Genomic DNA, 18,951 nt, shown 5'->3' on the forward strand with positions numbered 1-18,951 from the left:
TGTCTGTGCAGGTAGGCTGACACCACTGCCAAGGTTTTGGTAAAGACTCTGGGGGCCGACAAGAGGCCGAATGGAAGAACCCTGTACTGGAAGTGTTCCTTGCCAACCATGAAGCAGAGGAAGCGCCTGTGTGCCGGGTGGATCGTTATATGAAAGTAAGCATCTTGTAAGTCGAGGGCTGCAAACCAATCTCCATCGTCCAGTGCCGTGAGTATGGAGGCGACTATAATCATCCGAAACCGTTGCTTGCGCAAGTAGCGGTTGAGGCCCCGAAGATCTAAGATGGGCCTCCAGCCTCCTGTTTTCTTCTCTGTGAGGAAGTATCGTGAATAAAACCCTTTCCCCTGGAATTGTTCCGGCACTCTTTCCACTGCCCCTATGAACATAAGGTGGTCCACCTCCTGTTTGAGCCTTGCCTCGTGGGCAGCGTCCCGGAGGTGGGGCCTGGAGGGAGGCTTCGTCGGTGGGAGCGACTGGAAGGGGATCGCGTAACCCGTGGCTATGATCTCCAGCACCCATTTGTCTGCGGTGATCTTTTGCCATTGGGAGTGAAACGATCTGAGGCGATGATGGAACATGAGATGAGAGTGGCATTGCGCGATGGTAGTGATAGTACAGCCCTCGACATGCCCATCAAACTTGTTGCCTTTGGGCCTGTCCTGAGGGTGTACGGCTTTGTTGGGAACGTCGCCTGGGAGTTCTGTACTGTTGCTGCTGTTGATGTCGCCCTTGGTCGTAGCCCTGCTGATACTGCGCACGCTGTGGTTGGTACAGGTAGCGTCTTTGCTGAGGGTAATATTTTTTCTTCCTGTATGGAGGGGTATGAATACCCAGGGTTCTAAGTGTAGCTCTCGAGTCCTTACTGGAGTGGAGGACCGAGTCAGCTGAGTCTGCAAACAACTTTTGTGTGTCAAAGGGAAGATCCACGATCTTCGCCTGTAGATCCCTCGCGATGCCCAACGTCTGGAGCCAGGATTCTCTACGCATAACCACTGCTGTAGCCGTTGAGCGTGCCGCTGTATCTGCCACATCCAGGGCGATCTGGACTCCCGTCCTCAAAGTGGCGTAGCCCTCTTGCACAATTGCCTTTAACACCGGCTTCTTATCTTCCGGAAGTGAATCCATGAGAGAAGTAAGCCTGGAGTAATTATCGAAGTTATGGTTTGCTAGGTGTGCCGCATAATTTGCCATTCTCAATAGCAGGGTGGAAGAGGAATATACCTTCCTGCCAAACAGCTCTAGCTTCTTGGCATCTTTGTCCGATCCCCCCGATTTGTACTGAGAAGTCTTTGACCTCTGCTGGGAAGATTCGACCACCAGTGAGTTCGGTTGTGGGTGACTGAAGAGGAACTCCGTGCCCTTTGCCGGGACGAAGTACTTCTTGTCCGCTCTTTTATTCATCGGCAGAACAGAGGCCGGAGTCTGCCATATGGTAGTGGCTGACTCCATAATGGCTTCGTCCAGCGGGATAGCAATTTTGGATGAAGCCGGGGGTCTCAAATTTTCCAGAGTTTGTGATGTTTCTCCTGCACTTCTGCCGTTTGAATGCCTTGTGTGAAAGCCACCCTTTTGAACAGCTCCTGAAACTGTTTAAGGTCATCCGGGGGAGCGACATCCCCGGGGGCCATGGCCTCATCTGGGGAGGATGAGGAGGAACCACTAGGGTAAACGTCCCTCGAACTCTCAGGTTCCTGCGGTCGATGGTGTACCTGCTCGCTGGAGGATTGCGAAGGAAAGTCTCGGGGTTCTAAAATTAACTCCCCTTGAGATAACTGAGTTTCCATCCCCGAACGGGAGTGTCCACGGGGGTACTGGACGGCCGGGGGGGACCTGCCCCTGGGCGTAGGCCTGGGGTGTCTGTGTCCAGCACAATAAGAATGACCATGGCAGCACAGGCACGGGTCCGGGGACGGAGACCTGGACCACTCTCGGGGTGTGTACCCCCAACGTCTGGGACAGCGAGACCTCTGCGATGACACACATAGCAGTGACACTGGTTTGTGATAGTACTCCAGCGGATCCAATCCCAGAAAGGGCGAAGGTGGCCCCAGCCATGGTGACATTGGTTGGAGGAATGGAGAAGAAGGTTCTGGATAGCCCGGTGGAGACCCAGGCCTTCTGGGTGGCGTGTGTAGCACAGGGGGAGAGCTTGTTGTTAGCAGCAGTGCAGCCCTGTCCAGAGAAGGGCTGCGGTGCCGGGTTTTTGCTCTTGCCTTTCCCCTCCCCTGCGGGGCTGGCACCGCCCCCTGCTGCGCCGGGGATCTCGGCTCCGCTGTCGACGCCGCGCTCTGCCCACTCAGCTGCGGTGCCGCGCGGATAACGTCCTCCGGTGCCCGCGGGCTCCGTGCCTGCTGGCCCTGCACCATTGGTGCCACGGGGGTCGGTGCCGCCTGTGGCGGTGCCCCCGGCTCCTGTGCTGGCCTGGCCGCCGCTCTAGGCGCTGCGCGTGCCAGCTGTTTTGTAATCGGAGGCTCAGCCTCTGCCACGTGCGCTGCCGCGGTGCCGCTTGCCTGAATATGCAGCTGGGGGCTGTGTGCTCCGTCCGTCCCGCTCGCTGAGACCACCAGCAGGGATCGAGCTGGGGAGAGCTTCCTCCGTTTTTGCACCGAGGGGGTCAGAGAAGCTGCCTTCCTTTTGTGGAACCCAGAGGGCCCTTCTGATTGCCTCTCCGGCGCGTCTGGCTGGAGGGCCTTGTCAAACAAGAGCATTTTAAGACGCATTTCTCTGTCTTTCCTGGCCCTGGCTGTGAGCTTAGCACAGTGGGAACATTTCTGGGTAACGGCATCAGATGCATCCCAGGCATCGGATGCATTCACTATGCCCATCGGAGGCCGGCATAGCTTCATGGCAGGACTCACACTTTTTAAATCCTGAAAAAGCCATCTCGGTGAGTCTTTTACTGTTAATAGGGTACTTAGCACCTTATCCGTGCCTATTTACCTGAATCGCGGACCCCGGCCTGCAGGGCAACAGGTGGCCTACTGGCCTTCACGTCCACTCTTCTTCTCCGCTCCTCTCTCCCCCCGTTTTTTTTTTTTTTTTTTTTAAAAAAAGAAACAACAATTTACACGTAGAAACACTGTCTAATCTGACTCTGGCCGTAGCCTGAGCGGATTCCGTCTGCAGCCGATGGCGGTTGAGAAGGAACTGGCAGGGACCGGATCGCGCATGTGCCCGGGGACGCGCAAGGGAGCGGCGCGCACCGGCATCTGCGCGATCCAGGAGAAACTGCTGGAAGAATTCCGATCTGTGGCACCAGGCAAGCCTGACACCTATTGTGGAGCACCCACACTCGATGAAGAACCCATGTTCTCCGCAATTTGCAACAAGGTGATGCCACCACATAAGCCCACATGTGTGCTTTTCCCTGGTTACTTTAATTGCATTTAATGATGATGAAAGCACTGGAGACCACAAGCCTCTCCTTACAGTACAGTGGAATGGGGCAGAGGCAACACACCAAGCACAATACCAAGCCTGGTAAAATCACAACAGCTGCAGCAAGTATCTCGCCTGTCCACATTTAAGGCTTGACTCTCCATAGTGTGGAGCACTCGTGACAACCACTGGAGTCTGTGGGTGTTGTTACATTTGCAGCCCTTCGCATGGTCAGATATTTGCTGTTAGCTGTTGTGTGTGTGTGTCACCTTGTCAGTTCCTCCAGGCAAGAACCCCAGTTCTTTTTTGTTGTGCACTGCACACGTAACACAGTTCTATAAATGATAAGTAAGTATCATTGGTATCTCAAAGGTGCCCTTTGTAACACCAGTGCTTCCAGGCTGACAAGACCTCTGCACTGCAGGCTGTCAGAAATTGAAAGGGGAGAAAAATGAAGCCTCACCAACAACGGATTTCTCATGGTAACCCTGGGAGACTCACAGGCATCTCACCACACATGTGACACTGTCACACAATCACAAAACACCACAGCACTTTCGGCTGAAGCTGCAATAAATCAGGCTAAGGGAGGTCTGAAGAGTTGGATGAACTGGCCCCAGGGTTGCTCAGAGACTTGGCATAACCAGAGTCCTAAACCTGCTTGGTTTCTTTTCCATAGGCACCAGCTTGCGTCTCTTATCAACTTCTGTGCCTGCTGAGACTCCTGCTGTCGCCAAGCAAGTCTGACTGCTAATACTCCCACTGGAAAGAGCTTCTTGTCACAGTACCTTGTGGTAGCAAAGCTGAGCAGGAGTCAAGTTAGCTGTCCAGATGTTTGCTCTCCACTACAGAACAGGCCCACTAACTCCAACAGAAAGAGTCCTGAGGCAAGTCTGGGTGAGGGAAGCAGTGCTACCCACCTCATATGTCTGAGGTCAGGGGAACTAGTCATGCCACTGTAGCTCATCATAACCCCAAAGCCAGTTGCATTTGTTTTATGACATCATTCCAAGGGCCAGTGGTTAGTGAAAGTGCCTCCAAACACACCTGCTGCCATCTAAAACTCCAGTTCGTGCTCTCCTCAGGACTCCATGGATGCCCTCCTATTTCAATCCTATTCCCTCCACACCTCAATCCTGGCTATTTTAGCCTGGGTTCCTTTCACAGAGCTCTTCCAGATCTCCTCAGTCCTGCTGTGCAATGTGCTCCCTACAACCTTCATGCATTAGCTGCCTAGGAAGTTTGACCAGGTGTTCAACATGAAAGACAAGTGCCCTTACCACCAATCTCCCTTCAATCTAGCCCATCTAGACTTTTCTTGTTTAGAAACTCACCAGGAAGATAAATCCTTACCGCCCCAGAACACCAACTCCAAATTAACAATTTCTCAGCTCCTACAGTTGTGTTACCTGGAGCACTGGCTGCTAAACACACTGATCCCAATGGCCTTAGAGCATTTCAATTCAAAGCCAAAACTCCTTCTCACCTTGAGATTTACAGTGGAGGGTTAAAAGGGTTACTAACCCCCATACAAGCACTTGAAGATGAAAGGCAAATTCACTGGTGAGTCTTTAATTACTCACAGATGTTTGGTTGTAATGCCAGTACATGGAAATAATTTAACTCCGGCTTTAAAAGCTCAACTGGGTTCACAGCAAAAAATGTACCCCCTAGCTTATAGTTGTGTGTTTAGGAAAATTAATGATACAGGAGTCCAATTCTCCTGTTGCCTACTTGTTGATGAAAACATCTCAGACTTGGCAGGTCAGAAGGGAGGATCCATTATTTAGCAATCTCACAGCCATTTCTTATTGTTATCTGACGGCTCCTGAAACCATGAAGACCTGATTGGCTGTCTCCAAAGGGATTTACTCCATGATATCGTGCTTAGGACAGTGATGGACACAGCCCTTCAAGATGCAGTGCTTCTGATAAGCACTTCCTCAGCAGAATTGTCATCCTTGGCCTCCTGCCACGCCAGGGTCCTGCAGGGTAGTAACTGGGTTTTTGGAAAGGCAATCACATGGTACCACCGAGCTCTAAAAGGATCAGCGCATACCCACACACAGGATATGAGGAATCACAGGACAAGTAATTGGGACAAGGGAAGCACTACACTTCAAAACATGATGAAAACTCACACGGTCTTGGGCATACGTCTCTTTCACCAGGAAGTGATAAGCAAAGGGAGAGATTTGTGCTGATGTATGGACGGACGGACACACACACACACCCTTATGACACATGAGTGTATTTGTTCATATTTTTGTGTGTGTGCAAATGCATTTGTGTGCCAGTGTCTGAGTATGCATATGAGGAGATGCTTTTGTATTCACCAGTGGAACCATGAGGACAGATGTTGTACGTGCATGTTTCAGTGTGTGCATGTGGGGTCAATTGTGTACACTCCTGAGCATTTCAGTGGGGGACCTGTGGGTGCGTGTACATAGAGTAAGATCTCAGAGTGTGCGAGGGTTCTGTTCCGCACACCCTCACGTAAAGCTGGATTTCATGTAAGTGGGGAACTGGCTTTTTCCCTGGCAGAGCACATGTTCTGCAGCTGGGGAAGGAGCAGAAAGTTAAGTCCTGGAGTGGTTGGGCAGTTGGGGAGGGTTAAGCTGAGCAGTGGGTTGGAGCTGTAGGAGGCTAAGCCTGGGGAGGGTTAGGGCTGCAGGAGGGTGAGGGATGGAGTTGAGCCAGAGCTGTGTGTGGGTGGTGAGCTGGGCCACAGGGAGCAGGGGATTGAGCCAGAACCAGAACCATGAGCAGGAGGTGAGCTGGCAGGGGGCTTGAACCAGAGCTGGGTGCAGGCAGTGAGCCAGCAGGGGGATTGAACTGGAGCCACACAGGGTGGGCAGCTTGAACCAGTGCTGGTCACAGTTAGTGAGCCAGCAAGGGGTTTGAACCAGGGCTGGGGTGTGGAAGCGGAGCCACAAGAGGTGGGGGCCGAGGGGCAGCTTGAATCAGTGCCGGGTGCAGGTAGTGAGCTGGCAAGGGGTTTGAACCAGGGGTGGGGTGTGGAACCGGAGCCACGAGGGATGGTGGCGGGTAGGTGGCTTGAACCAGAGTCGCGTGCAGGCAGTTTAAATGGGGCGGGTGGATGGTGTGAGAGGGAGCCATCCATGAGGGATGGCAAGCCAGAGCCAGGCATGGGCGTGCGGGGTGAGCCGGAGCTGCCCATGGGTGGTGAGCTGGCACGGGGTTTGAACCGGGGCCGGGGAGGTTGAGCCAGAGCCGCACCTGAGGGGCACTGAGCGAGAGCCAGAGACGGTGGTGGGGGGTGAGCAGGAGCTATGCACGGGTGGTGAGCTGGGGGGAAAGGGGGCTGAGCTGGGGCCGTGAGGAGCTGAGGGGGGTTGAGCCAGGGAGGGGGAAGCGAGTTAAGCGCAACTGGAAATCGCGGTACAGGGTTTACTGTAGGAATTGGGGTCAGATGCGTAAGAGCGGGGTTGCGTACTCTGAGACCTTACTGTACACAGGGCCGTCCATATGGTGAGGAGCACGACAGGACTACGTAGCTCTATTTGTGGCCAGATGAATGAGCTGGTTTTTGAGGAGACAGACGTGCGTATTGCTAGAGCTACGCATCAGTACATATTGGGGCACAATGTGCATGTAGAGGAGCTGTGCGTTTGGCTATAGATGTGGATACATAGAGAAGGGTTCTGAATGTACACTGGGAGAGGAGGGTGTGTGTGTAGTCAGAGTGATTCAGGGGAAATTCATTTCCTTCCCCTGCAATACACATGGGATTTTTTACCCAACATACCCGTTCCCACCCAGCTGCATTGGCTAAAGCCCTAATCTTCTGTTTGATCTCCATCTCTAGCCCTCACTTCAGAGGAAACACGGGACAGTTGCCATCCGATAGCCCAGAAGGTAAGGGCAAATTCAGAGCTATGACAACGCGAAGACCTGATGGACTCAATCTCCCTGGCCCAGGAGACCATCTAACCCAGATGTGGGCTGGGCTGGATGGCTCAGTCATGAAAAGTCATCAGTTACAGGGACATTCACCCCCAAGTCCAAATGCTGAACCAGCCCAGGATGGTAAAGGCAGAAAGCTGTTACCAGCTACCAGGTTTTCAGTCACCTACCATAGGAAAATGAGTTGGATGGTCTTAGCTCAGATCATAACCAGTCTCAGCAGAGAAGCCCGGTACCAAATGGGCCATGGGGAATGAACTCCTGTGTCACTTGACCTGGTTCCTCAGGGTCAGGGATGAGGCACACTGACTGAACCATCTATTTGCACGACTGGTGACCCAATGCTACCACCAGCATTTTCACTCCAAAACAGAAGACAGATGCTGTCCTCATCGTCCTTCTTCCATGAGCTGATGGAAGCCATCCTTGACTCCTGCCTGCACATACACATAGATACAAGTACACACACAAGTTCTCCTACCTTCAGGAAGTCAAAGTCTTTGAGCATGTGGGCCACCTTTTCAGCGTTCCTCCCCTCATTGAGGAAGTCCAACTCTAGCGGCAAGTTCTTCTTAGCTTCATCCACCAACCACATGAACTCAAAGTCTGGGAAGATCTGCTTTACTGCCAGCAGGAGAATCTGAAATCAAGAAAGTGACAGATCAACTGCACCACTGCTCCTGAGCTGGGCCTGGCTTCTTTTCTCTCCCATCAGGAGCCCTTTGCCTTGATGAGTACAGTTCCCACCTTTAGTGTTCCCAACCAGGCAAAGCAGAGAACAAGTCATAGAAATCCCCACCTCACTCCACACAGTAGTTGCAGGTATATTCACGATAGAGGAGCCCTCCCGTACCTGCCCCTGTTGTCACAGGGCTGATCTGCTTTTTGCACTTTGCCTGAAGACCAACATTTCCAAACACCTTTGGGGCTAATGCACAGTCATGGTGCAACAGGGTGATGCAAAGGCCTTTTCCTGAAAGACAAGGTCTGGCCTGCTGCACCCACACTCACTGACCAACATGCATGCTGAACTCTAAAATGGCAGGAAAGCCACTCAAGGAAAACGTTAGGAGGCCCTACTGCATGGTGCATTTAAACTTCACAAGGCAAAGCCCAGGAGCAATGATTCCCTATCCGGGGTCTGCGTACCCCTGGGGGTCCAAGAGGATATTGCAGGGGGTCTGGTTGGGGGGGGGAAGATAAATAAAAATTATCACCGAAAATAAGTTTTAAATAAATTGCAAAGTTATAATCTATTATTATTTTAAATTAAATATCTTAAAATAATGTTATTAATTGCTATCCAAAAAAAACTATGTTGTGGCACCTTTGTGTGACAAAATGCGCGTGACAGAAGCATACAAATGTTAGCCATACGTTCAGCTTTGATGGGGGTCTGCAAACAGTTGGGGGGGCGGTGACTGAGGGTCTGCACTAGTGAAAAGGTTGGGAACCACTGCCCTAGAGGATAGGCTGTATGATGTGATCACCAAGTGACCCACAAGTCTTTTCTGAATGTCTGATTCTTGTGATTTGATAAGTCACTGTTCAGTTTCATTTCAGTGGCCTTCTTAGCAGAAGACATAGAAATATCTAAAATAAGGCCTGTCACCTTTGCATTACTCCTTACACTGCTGAGCAAGAACTTCAATGACACAGGAAAATGCTACATGGCAGTTCAGAAAAGAAGACCAATTTTCTCTACAGGTAAAAGGCTGCAACCCTAGCAAAAACATTCTCTAAAAGGGGCATGGCCCATGCTCAGTTGTCCTGGAGTTTGGGCTTTATAATCACTGAGACTGAAACAGCCAGTACTGCCTAAGGGATCTGGATAGCCACATCCCCTTAAAATGAATAGTTGCTGGGCAGTCAGACTCCTTATGTGACTTTACAAATCTCAGTTTAAACATTTAATAGATATTTTTGTTTGCAGAAATATTTAAATCAAGTACAAGACCTGAAAGCGGAAATCTAGATGGGTAAATTACAGACAGTACTTCCTATAGGGCACAGGATGGCCCAATAAGATGGTTCTTCAAATACAGGAGACTGAATTTGGTGGCATAATCCTAGTTATAAAATCTTGCAGCAAAAACTCTTGTGTTCATTTAACAGACATAGTCAGCATAAAACTCAAGTAAAGCTGTGTAAATTGCTGCAGTGCTACTGATTTTGGTGGCCAGCTGATGGCAGCTGAGGAGCTGAACCCATATCTTTGAAAAAACCCAAACAAAAAATTCAGTTTGTTATTAAAGCCACCTGAGAGTCCTAAAATGTAAAGACTTTTTAAAAAATAATTCACTTTGCACAGTTTATACCATCTGTTTTGCTCTTCACTAAGCCAGGAAAATGAAAATAGACTCATCTGTGTGTGAATCTAGACCATTCCACTTTTTGGCTCGACACTGCGAGTTAAGTTTTCCTGCAGTGCAGTGGGAATGTTTGCAATGCACACAAAAAGGCAGCTATCATTGAAACATAAAACAAAAATAAATTCATGAACCATTTCTGCTCCTGTTCAGCTGTGAAACCATTTATTCATCCTCCCAACCTCTCTTCTCTAAATGTTAGTCTTAAACTCAGTCCACAGTGCCCTTTTAAAAATGTAATTGCTGGGCTTCAGATCTTATTGAATGATTTTTCTCCCATTATGTCTGGGGGCATAAATCCTCTCAAATTTATGTCACCCAAACCAAATGTAACCAGTGATCTCCCCATACGTGTGCACAAATTTTCCAGGGCTGCAGGATGCTCATGATTGGGACATTTATATGCTGTTTTCTGCTGTTTAAAATAATGATTCAAGTCCATTTAATGATTTTAATATTAACAGGGCCTCTCTTAATAGTAATTTGTCTGGCCGTTTTCAAGAGCTGTCTAAAACACTGCCCTGGAATAAGGGTGGATGTAGGGAGAGTGGAGTGAAATCTCGCTCTGGATTTCTCAAGTGCTGTCCTGATTGTTAAAGAGTTAGCAATGATACTATGAAACCTGCAAATAAAGGCAGTGAAACAGTAAATTTTCCATCTAGCTTTTCTGATTCCCTCTCATCACTCTCTGTAGGAGACTGCATCAATCACTATTTAAATGGCCATAAACGCGACCTCTTTTCCAGTTGCAAAGTCTTAAAGGGCCAGATCCTCAGCTGATGCAAATTACCTTAGCTCTATATCAAGTTTGAAAAACCCCAATGCATAGGGCAGATACACACAAACAACCCCACCATCACTATAAGCCAAAGTGTGTGGGCCAGCACTGACAAGAGTCCTTTCAAAAACAAGACAACTTATACAGAGAGCATTCATGAGCAACCGCACAGTAGGAGAAGCACGCAGCCTAGCACTCACATGCGACTGTACAATAATGTAGGTGCATGCATAACAGACGTTTGCTGGCATCCCTAGCAGGGCAACCAGAATAAACGAACAAGAAGGAACAATAAATTTCAGGGAGGAAATGGATTTTTTAGTTTCAGGCTGCACAAGGGGATTGTTCTAAAAATAGAGAAGAATGAATCATAAATTTATTTATTTAAATGTTTCCTATCAGTACAATAAGTAAGAACAAATTAAATGTAGTACTTTACAGCTACACACTAAGGAATGTGCTGTAACACCCATGCTAATGGAGAGAATGTGCCATTGGATAGATCTACACAGCCCGCAGGCCCAGGCTTCAGAACCAGAGCTGCAGCTTCAAAGCACTGTCTACATGGCTATTTTGAAAGTGCTAACATGAGCACCATCAACCCAAGTCTGTCAAGCCAAGCTAGGAGGCTCCCGCCCATGGGCTGTGGAGGCCTACTTAAGGGTTTGGAGCCTTGATCCTTCAGACACAATAACCTCTTGGCCCAGTCTCACACTTCCTTTTCCTTCCTCCTGCCCTAATTCCACTCAGCCTCTTCCATACAGTCCTGGGCTTAAATAAAGCATGCTGTGATCATTTTGATAACCACAATGCAACTCGCTTGCAAAGTGCAGAAGAGATCTCGTCCCAGTGACTGATGCAATCAGAGATATGGTACAATGAGTCACAGGTAACGATTCTTTCCATTTAAGTTTTACAGCCCTGATTGCAAGGAAACCTGCGCACTGAGCAGATCAGACCATGCCATGGGCACTTACCTCCTCCTCTTCACACGTTGGCTATTGAAACTCTCTGCTCTCAGCCTGCCCCGGTTCCTGCTCACTGGAACTCTATGGCTGTGTCTATGCTACAGTCTAACTTCAAAGTTGCTTACTTCGAAGTAAACAACTTCGAAGTAGACCGTCCACACAAAATGCACCCTCCCTTACTTCGAAGTTAAAACATCTATACACAATTAGTCCCTACTTCGAAGTAATGGGCCAGGAAATGATGCAGGAATGGGGTCACATGGCCAACAAGCCCTTCCAGGCTCGCAGCCAGCCAACCCCTTAAAGGGCCCCTCCCAACACCCACAGCCCACACGTGCTCAAGGCTGACAGGCTGCAGACAGAAGCAGCACATACACAGGGGAATAGCCAGAGACCATGCCAGCTTCCTCCCTCACCAAGGATGATGCTCTCATGGTCCTGGTCAGCCTGCTGGCCATGCAGCACCAGCAGCATGCGCGGCTCGCTCGCCTGGGACCCACCTTGAGGCCCTTGCCACCCTCATGCTGCCCCTCCCCCGTTTCTCCCCCCCCGCCCTGAACCGGAGCCAGTGGGCTCACGCCACCAGCACTGAATGGTGGGACCAGCTGGTGCTGGAGGACTGGGACGACAAGCAGTGGCTGAGGCCCTATACTAGACACACCACGCCGGCCAGGACACCTTTAACGGTCGCCTCAACCATCTCAGGGGCACAGTTGAGCGGCATTCAGCAGGCTGAAGGGGAGGTTTCGCAGCCTCCTCACTAGGCTGGATGTCAGCCTCCCAAACATTCCTGTGGTCATTGCCGCCTGCTGTGCCCTCCACAACCTTGTGGAGGGCCATCAGGAGCCCTTCAGGCAGGGCTGGGCTGCGGCCTGGGGGCCGGCTCTGAGCAGCCGCCTGCTGGCCTGTGCTGTGAGGCACAGCGGGATGGGGTCAGGATCCAGGATACCCTGTGCCAGGCCTTCATGCAGGGCCTGCCCTGATCCCCCCAAGCCACACACTGCACCACCACCCCACCCTGCACCTCTTACACTTCCCCCTCACCAACCCCTCCCCCACCGCCGGAAGCATCCGGGACACGGGCTAGGGTGGGAACAGGAAACTTTAATGGGGGAAATAAAGTATTGTACAACATGGAACGAAACGTGGAAACCTTTGGTGCACACAGGGGGACTGGCTGGCAGTTGGGAGGCAGAGGCTCTGGGGGAGGCACTGAATTGGAGGGGCTGGAATGGGAGTTGGGTCAGTTGGCTGGAGTTGTGGGGGACCAGGAGCCATGTTGGCCACGGCTGCCCCTACTGCCCCAGGTGTGGGGGGCTGCAATGGGGCTGGGACCATAGGGAGGTAGGGATGGGCTGGGCTGGGCTGGGCTGGGGGTGCACGCGCAGCACTCCGGTCAGCTCCCACACAACTGCCCAGTTGGCAGCTGCCTCCTCATCCCTCCACCACTGTCTCCAAGGGGCCCGCCCACGGCCGTGGGGGGGATGCGGGCCAGGGCCATGGGGCAGCCTCCCAGCCTTCTGCAACCACAGCCTGCTCAGGTCTGCAAGGTTGGATGATTGGCAAGGGACCCGTGGAGACAGGAGGGGACAGGGGGATGGACTGTGAGTGTTGGCTCCTGACCCAGTGGGGGCTGGATCCCATGCTCCCTTGCCCCCCGCCCCGCCTCCCCAACGCCCAATGGCCTGTGGGATCCCGGATGTCCTGTGGTTCCCGCTTGGCGAGAATCAGCCTGTGCTCCCCCTCCATCCTCAGGTGCATGGGCTATGGGGCTATTCAGGGGGTCCCCCATCCCCATCCCTTGGGATGTCCCGCTCCCCCTAAACGTACCAGCTGTGACCTCCTGAGGCTCGGGAGAGGCCGGGCTCAGTGTTCTGGAGGGGAGGGCGATTGACGAGGGCTCCAGTGATGGGACCCTTGTCATCGCCCTCGTTCTTGGTGGGCTGGTCTCCGCAAGGGGGGCTGGTGGTGCTGGAAGGGCCCACCTCCTTGCCACTGTCTGTGGGGGGGAGACTGGCAGTGTCCACCACGTGCTCCGGGCTGGCCGTCTTCCTCAGCCTCAGGAGCCTGTGCAGCTCCTGGTAGAGGGGGCAGTGCACAGGCCACGCCCCCTGACCAGCTGGCAGCGTCATGGACCTTGATAGATATCTGGCACAGCTCCTTCACCTTCATATGGACACTGCTACCAGGGCAGTCGGGGCGGCCTCGGGAGGCGAGACCATTGGCCAGCAGGTCAAAGGCCTCGGTATTGCGCTGGCGGGTGCTGGTTTGCCGAAGGAGCTGCTCCTCCCCCCACAGAACAAGGACATCCTTCAGCTCCACCTCTATCCAGGAGGGTCCCCTCCTGACATGGTCCTTGCCTGGCCCCTGCAAGTCCTCAGACCCCTCCTCTGGAGCCCCCAGAGGGGGAGGGGGATCCTACAGTGCTGCCATCGTGGGTGGGGGCTAAGGAGGCTGGCAGGTGCTTCAGGCAGGGGCAGTCCAAGGCAGAGCTCATGCTGCCCCTACTTGTGGCACACTCTCAGCTTCCTGCCTGGGGTTGCCAGGGAGCTGCTTCCTTTAATGCAGCCGGCAGGGACCATAGAACCCTGCCTGGGCCAGCCGGACTGTCTCCATCCTCCAGGGGAGGCCCCTTCTTGGAGAGCTCCTTACTTCAAAATAAGAACTAAGTAAGTGAGTAAGTAAGCCAGCCCTCCTTGGAGGACTCCTTACTTTGAGGTAAGGAGTGCAGAGCGTCTACACACACTTAACTTCGAAGTAAGCCACTACTCCGTTCCCGGGAATGGAGTAGTTAACTTTGAAGTAAGGGAAAGCACGTGTAGATGCTCTGCAGGCTACTTTGAAGTAGCCCCTTACTTCGAAGTTAACTTCAAAGTTAGTTTGTAGTATAGACGCACCCATTATGTTCAGGATGTCACTGCCCATCTTCTCAGATGCACAGGAGAACACAAACTCTTCAACCCAATGAGGAGACAACTCCAGTTACTCGCCCACCATGAATCCAGTTAGAAAGTGCCTTCTTTGGGACAGATCCGCAAATTAACCGGAATTGGGCTAATAGGAGGACTTTAGAAGTTGGCCTCTTATATCTGGACTTACGCGGGCTTTTCTAACAGATCTTCTCGCTCTCTCCCTCTTCCCCTTCCCTCAAACTCCCTTTCTCCTGTCTTCTCATTCAGCCCTAGACTCCAATCCCTCCATGTATAGTGTCATCCTTCACAGTGCAGCCCTCATTGATTTTATGCTTTATTTTTGCAAGCCTTTAACCACATCATTTATCTTTGTAGAGCATTTTGCGATACAGGCCCAGCTCACTATGCTCATATCTCCACAGAGATCAGTGGATCACTAGTGATCTGCCAGCTGGGAGAATCTGGCCCAGAATGTTTGAACAGAAAGGTTCTGGCTTACCTCCATCAACAAAATGTCCTTGGAGCTTTGAGCCTGAACTTTAGGGTGCTGGACTTTCACTGCCACTGTCCTCCCATCCTGCAACACTGCCTTGTGGACCTGGGCCAGGGACGCTGCTCCCAGAGGCGTGTCCTCAAAACTCACAAAGAGCTCTTTTATCTGCCAGGAGAAGGGAAAGAGGAATCAACATGCTTGTAAGGACTGACAAAGGCAGACTCACAGGGAAACCTCCAGGAGACTGAAACCTGCACCCACAGACCAGGTGCAGCATGGGCAGAGGCTCTGCAAGCTTACCCCTTCAGTTCTACCCCGGCCTAACTTGGAGGGGCACCGCTAGAGCCTGATCAGTACTTGACAACACTGTGGCATCCAGAGATTGAGGGGTGTGACTGTGATGCTGCCAATTGCAAGCTGACCATCTGTGTCACAAGGATCTGGACAGAGACCCAGCTTCAGGCACTGAACAGTCAGCAGATGGTACTTTCAGTCCCTGCTGATTCTAACCCTAGGTTGCTTGTACTCAGAGAAAGGTGATCGTAGTGGGCACCAAGCAAGAGCTGGTTATGCTTGGTGAGGGGCCTGTCCCTTTACACAGAATTCTTTATTTTTATTGAACATTGTACCACAAGGCACATCGTAAGATCCCAAATATCTCAGCAGCACATGTAATAAGGCATTTACACTATAGAATGGCTATCAGAAGTTCATATGTGCATTGTTAAAACCAGCTGTGGGCAGGATGTACATTACATATTTGTTGCTGATGGTTAGTTTGGTGGCTTCTCAGCTACCAAACGACTGTTTATACTTCCATAGATTTGGATTTCAAATATTTTTAGCTTGCAGGTAGCTCTCCAAAGGGCATCTTCTCATTCACAAAATTCAGAAGATGCATGTTGGTAGGAAAGGCCCAGATGGGACAGCAGGGCACGTGGTGGTGGTGGGCAAACATGTCTCAGCAGCACTGTGCATGAGAGCCCAGCACCGGAATATCCTAGGAGGCTGTGTGTCAGAAGTAAGTATGATCAAGCCTACATGTATAGGGAGCCCAGGAATATAACAGCCCTGGGATGGTGTCTCAATTTAGGACTGAGATGCCTCAGTAGAGCTGCATGGGGGATGCATTCACAACCTTTGTTTTCACTTTGCTTGGCACACATTAACAAACAGTAGAGGAGCACAACGTTTATGGTGGGGATAGGGACTGGAGTATTCATGCATTTTTACAACCTGTTTTTTAAAAGGTAATTAAAGACAGGAGCTGCAGCAAGCTGGCAATTAAATATGAATAAAGTCCCTTTAAAAAGGGCCTTTGTGCAACATGTTGAACAGAAAACCACTATCCCAGAAGCAGTTTGTTCCCAGATGCAGCTGCTGACAACATCACCCCCTCCCACTCCCTGCAGCATCTTCTCCTAAGATTATTGGTTTCAACTGGATTCAAAGGGAGCTTCAGCTACCTCGCAGGGAAGGTGCCTTTTATTTATTTTATTCCTGTTGGCAAAAGCAATTAAGTAAAACAACTACACTTAAAAATAACTAGTTATGGATTTTTAATTACAGTGGCTCCACAATTCAAACTCATCAAAATTCACGTCTCCAAACAAAAAAACAAAAAAATCAGGTTTATTTTTTCTTTCCCTTCCTTCCTTCCCAATATTTCACTGGATTTGGCTTCAGATTGTTTAAAAGAAATAACCACTTGTGAGGGGGAACCAGATTGCTCTGGAAAGCTTAGTGGTCCATACGGTTCAGAATCGTATGTCCAACTATACCAGACAAAATCACTGGTCCATTTGATTACTGAAGCAACATGGTCCAGCGGTCAAAACACAGGACTGGGGGAGGGGAGGGCACATGGCCTCAATTCGGCATTGGGGTGTTTGGAGGGACAGCATGTAGGACAAAAACGGACTTGGTCCTACCTGCTGGTGCCTACCCTGTGGTTTTAGAAGCTTTTGGTCCCATGGAATGTCAGACGGGGCCACTTTCACCAGGATCAAATACACACTGAAAATAAAAGTACCACGTAGGCTCCTTCCAGCAGTAATGGCCAGCGTGAGGCATATATCTGCCACTGAGCCTGTGATTTCCCAGTGCACAGACAGCTGCTCCCATGGAATCTCTCAGACAGAAAGGTCTCTTTTTATAAATAGAATGAACTGCTGTGACCACTGAGCACAGTGAGATCCAGGCTAGCCACAGTGGCCAGCTGAGCTCATCCAGCCAGAAAGCCAGACACACGCACGTACAGGCTCCATACTAGGCTGGCACAGGGAAGAGCTCAAGCGTAGCAAGAGGATTGATAGCCTCTCCAGGAGCTGAGGGGAGGGGAGATATATTGTCAGCAGGGCATCACGTGAGCAGGTGTGAGGATGAGATAAAGTGGCAGCACAATTAGCTCTGGGCCACAGGCCCCCTGCTCAACAAACTGCCTTCATTCATCATGAAAACATCCCTTCCCAGGCCAGTGCTTTCGCAGAGAGTAGCCACCCTTGCCTCTGCTGCAGGCCACTCAGCTGCTAACAATGAAGAGGGTCCCAGGCAAGAGCGAGAGAGCGAGAGAGCGTGTGTGTGTGTGTGTGTGTGTGTGTGTGAGCGAGAGAGCGAGAGAGTGTGTGTGTGTGTGTGTGTGTGTGTGTGTGTGTGTGTGTGTGTGTGTGTGTGTGTGTGTGTGTGTGTGTGTGTGTGTCCCCAGGTGCTGGCATTCCCTCTGACATCTCCCTCCCCACGCAGCCAAGGAGAGTCCACAGTGCTTTCCTGGCTCAGAGACAGAGTGAGTCATGCTCCCAGCACTGTCAGGTGGAGAACAAGAGGCCAATACCTTGTCTTCTCTCCCTCTGACAAAGGTCTCAGTCACACAACAAAGGCAAGAAGGTGTGGCTGTAGTGGTGGATACAGCATGCTCAGTAATATCCTTGGGGGACAGCACCTATGGCATGCACCCAAACTCCACATCCTGTCCAAGCCATCTGACAAGCCAGGGAAGGTCCTGGGGCACCCTTGCTTCCCCCACAGGTCATCCCATAAGATATCCAAAGGGATCCCAAGTTTACCTTACACTAGAAAGGCTCATAAAGACAGGACAATCTGGCTAACACCTCTGTGACCGAGGTATGGAAGCTGTGTAGGATCAGTGAGAAAAAAGTTTCCAAATTGGTTTATCCTAAGAAAAGAAAAAACCTCAGGGCCACATCTTCAAAAAAGGCAGGTGTCCAACTGCATGCAGAGCTCCTGCAGCCAGAGTGGTTAACAGGGTACCAGCACATCAAGGAGCTCTAATTACCCATCTGTGGGTGTAGTTACCCATTCTGTGCATGCTCTCCTGGAAACTGCACATGCCCTTAGCTGTCTTGAAAACGCAGCACTGAATGTTTTATTCTTAAAAACTAGACTTGTTTAATTTTAAACATGCAAGATCTTTTCATGATTATTACATCAGTATTCAAGCCACAAGGAGCTGTGTTAAAGACTCTTCCCTTATCTAACTAGGTACTTATTTTTCATCATTATTATTATTATTATTATTGTGTTAATTCCTCAAAACCCAACTAACACTGCAGCACTGTAGTGCTAGGTGCTGTACAAAAACACAGTAAAAAACAGTCCAATATGCCAAAGAACTTACAGTCAAAAGAGTCCAGCAATATCATTTTCCCATTTTACAATTGGGGAAAAGAGGCTGAGAGACATATTAAAAGGAACGTTTCCAAAAGTGCCTCTATAATTTAGGAGCCTAAGTCCTCTTTCCAAAAGTGCCTCAGGCCCTTGGGCATCTAAGTCCCACTGAAATGAAAACCGTTTCAAAGCCTCAATTTCCCAGTGCAGAGGGTCCCTGAACCACCTCCTCCCAAGGATTTCTGTGCATGCTTCTCCTGCACAGTTCATTAACTCAATCTCACAACCACTTTCAAGATGGGTATTGGAGATTAAGGATCACTTCATTGACCTCTGGTCTGGGACACAGAGAGGATAGTTTGTTGTTCAATGACCAGGAGTTACCTGCACACCAGGACTGTGCTGCCACAGTAAATATGAAACAGAAAGCACTAAACACTCCCACTTCAATCACAGCTCTGGGTGTGGCTATCTGGTTCTTGGAGGGTTACGTGAAAGATGA

At 50.6% G+C, this 18,951-nt stretch overlaps 1 protein-coding gene across 2 annotated transcripts in view; it reads right to left on the reverse strand.

The window, feature by feature from the left end:
• The window catches only part of ADCK1 (aarF domain containing kinase 1), a 173,995-nt gene that overhangs the window by 25,477 nt on the left and 129,567 nt on the right, over window positions 1-18,951 (reverse strand). For both annotated transcript variants that reach the window (XM_074996703.1, XM_074996704.1), the window contains exons 5-6: window positions 14,832-14,990; window positions 7,787-7,945 (exon numbers count right to left, since the gene is read on the reverse strand). In XM_074996703.1, coding sequence (XP_074852804.1) covers window positions 7,787-7,945; window positions 14,832-14,990 — 318 coding nt within the window. The remainder of the gene's footprint in view (window positions 1-7,786; window positions 7,946-14,831; window positions 14,991-18,951) is intronic.

Source organism: Carettochelys insculpta, chromosome 6 (genome assembly GCF_033958435.1).
Source record: "Carettochelys insculpta isolate YL-2023 chromosome 6, ASM3395843v1, whole genome shotgun sequence".
NCBI lineage: Eukaryota > Metazoa > Chordata > Testudines > Carettochelyidae > Carettochelys > Carettochelys insculpta.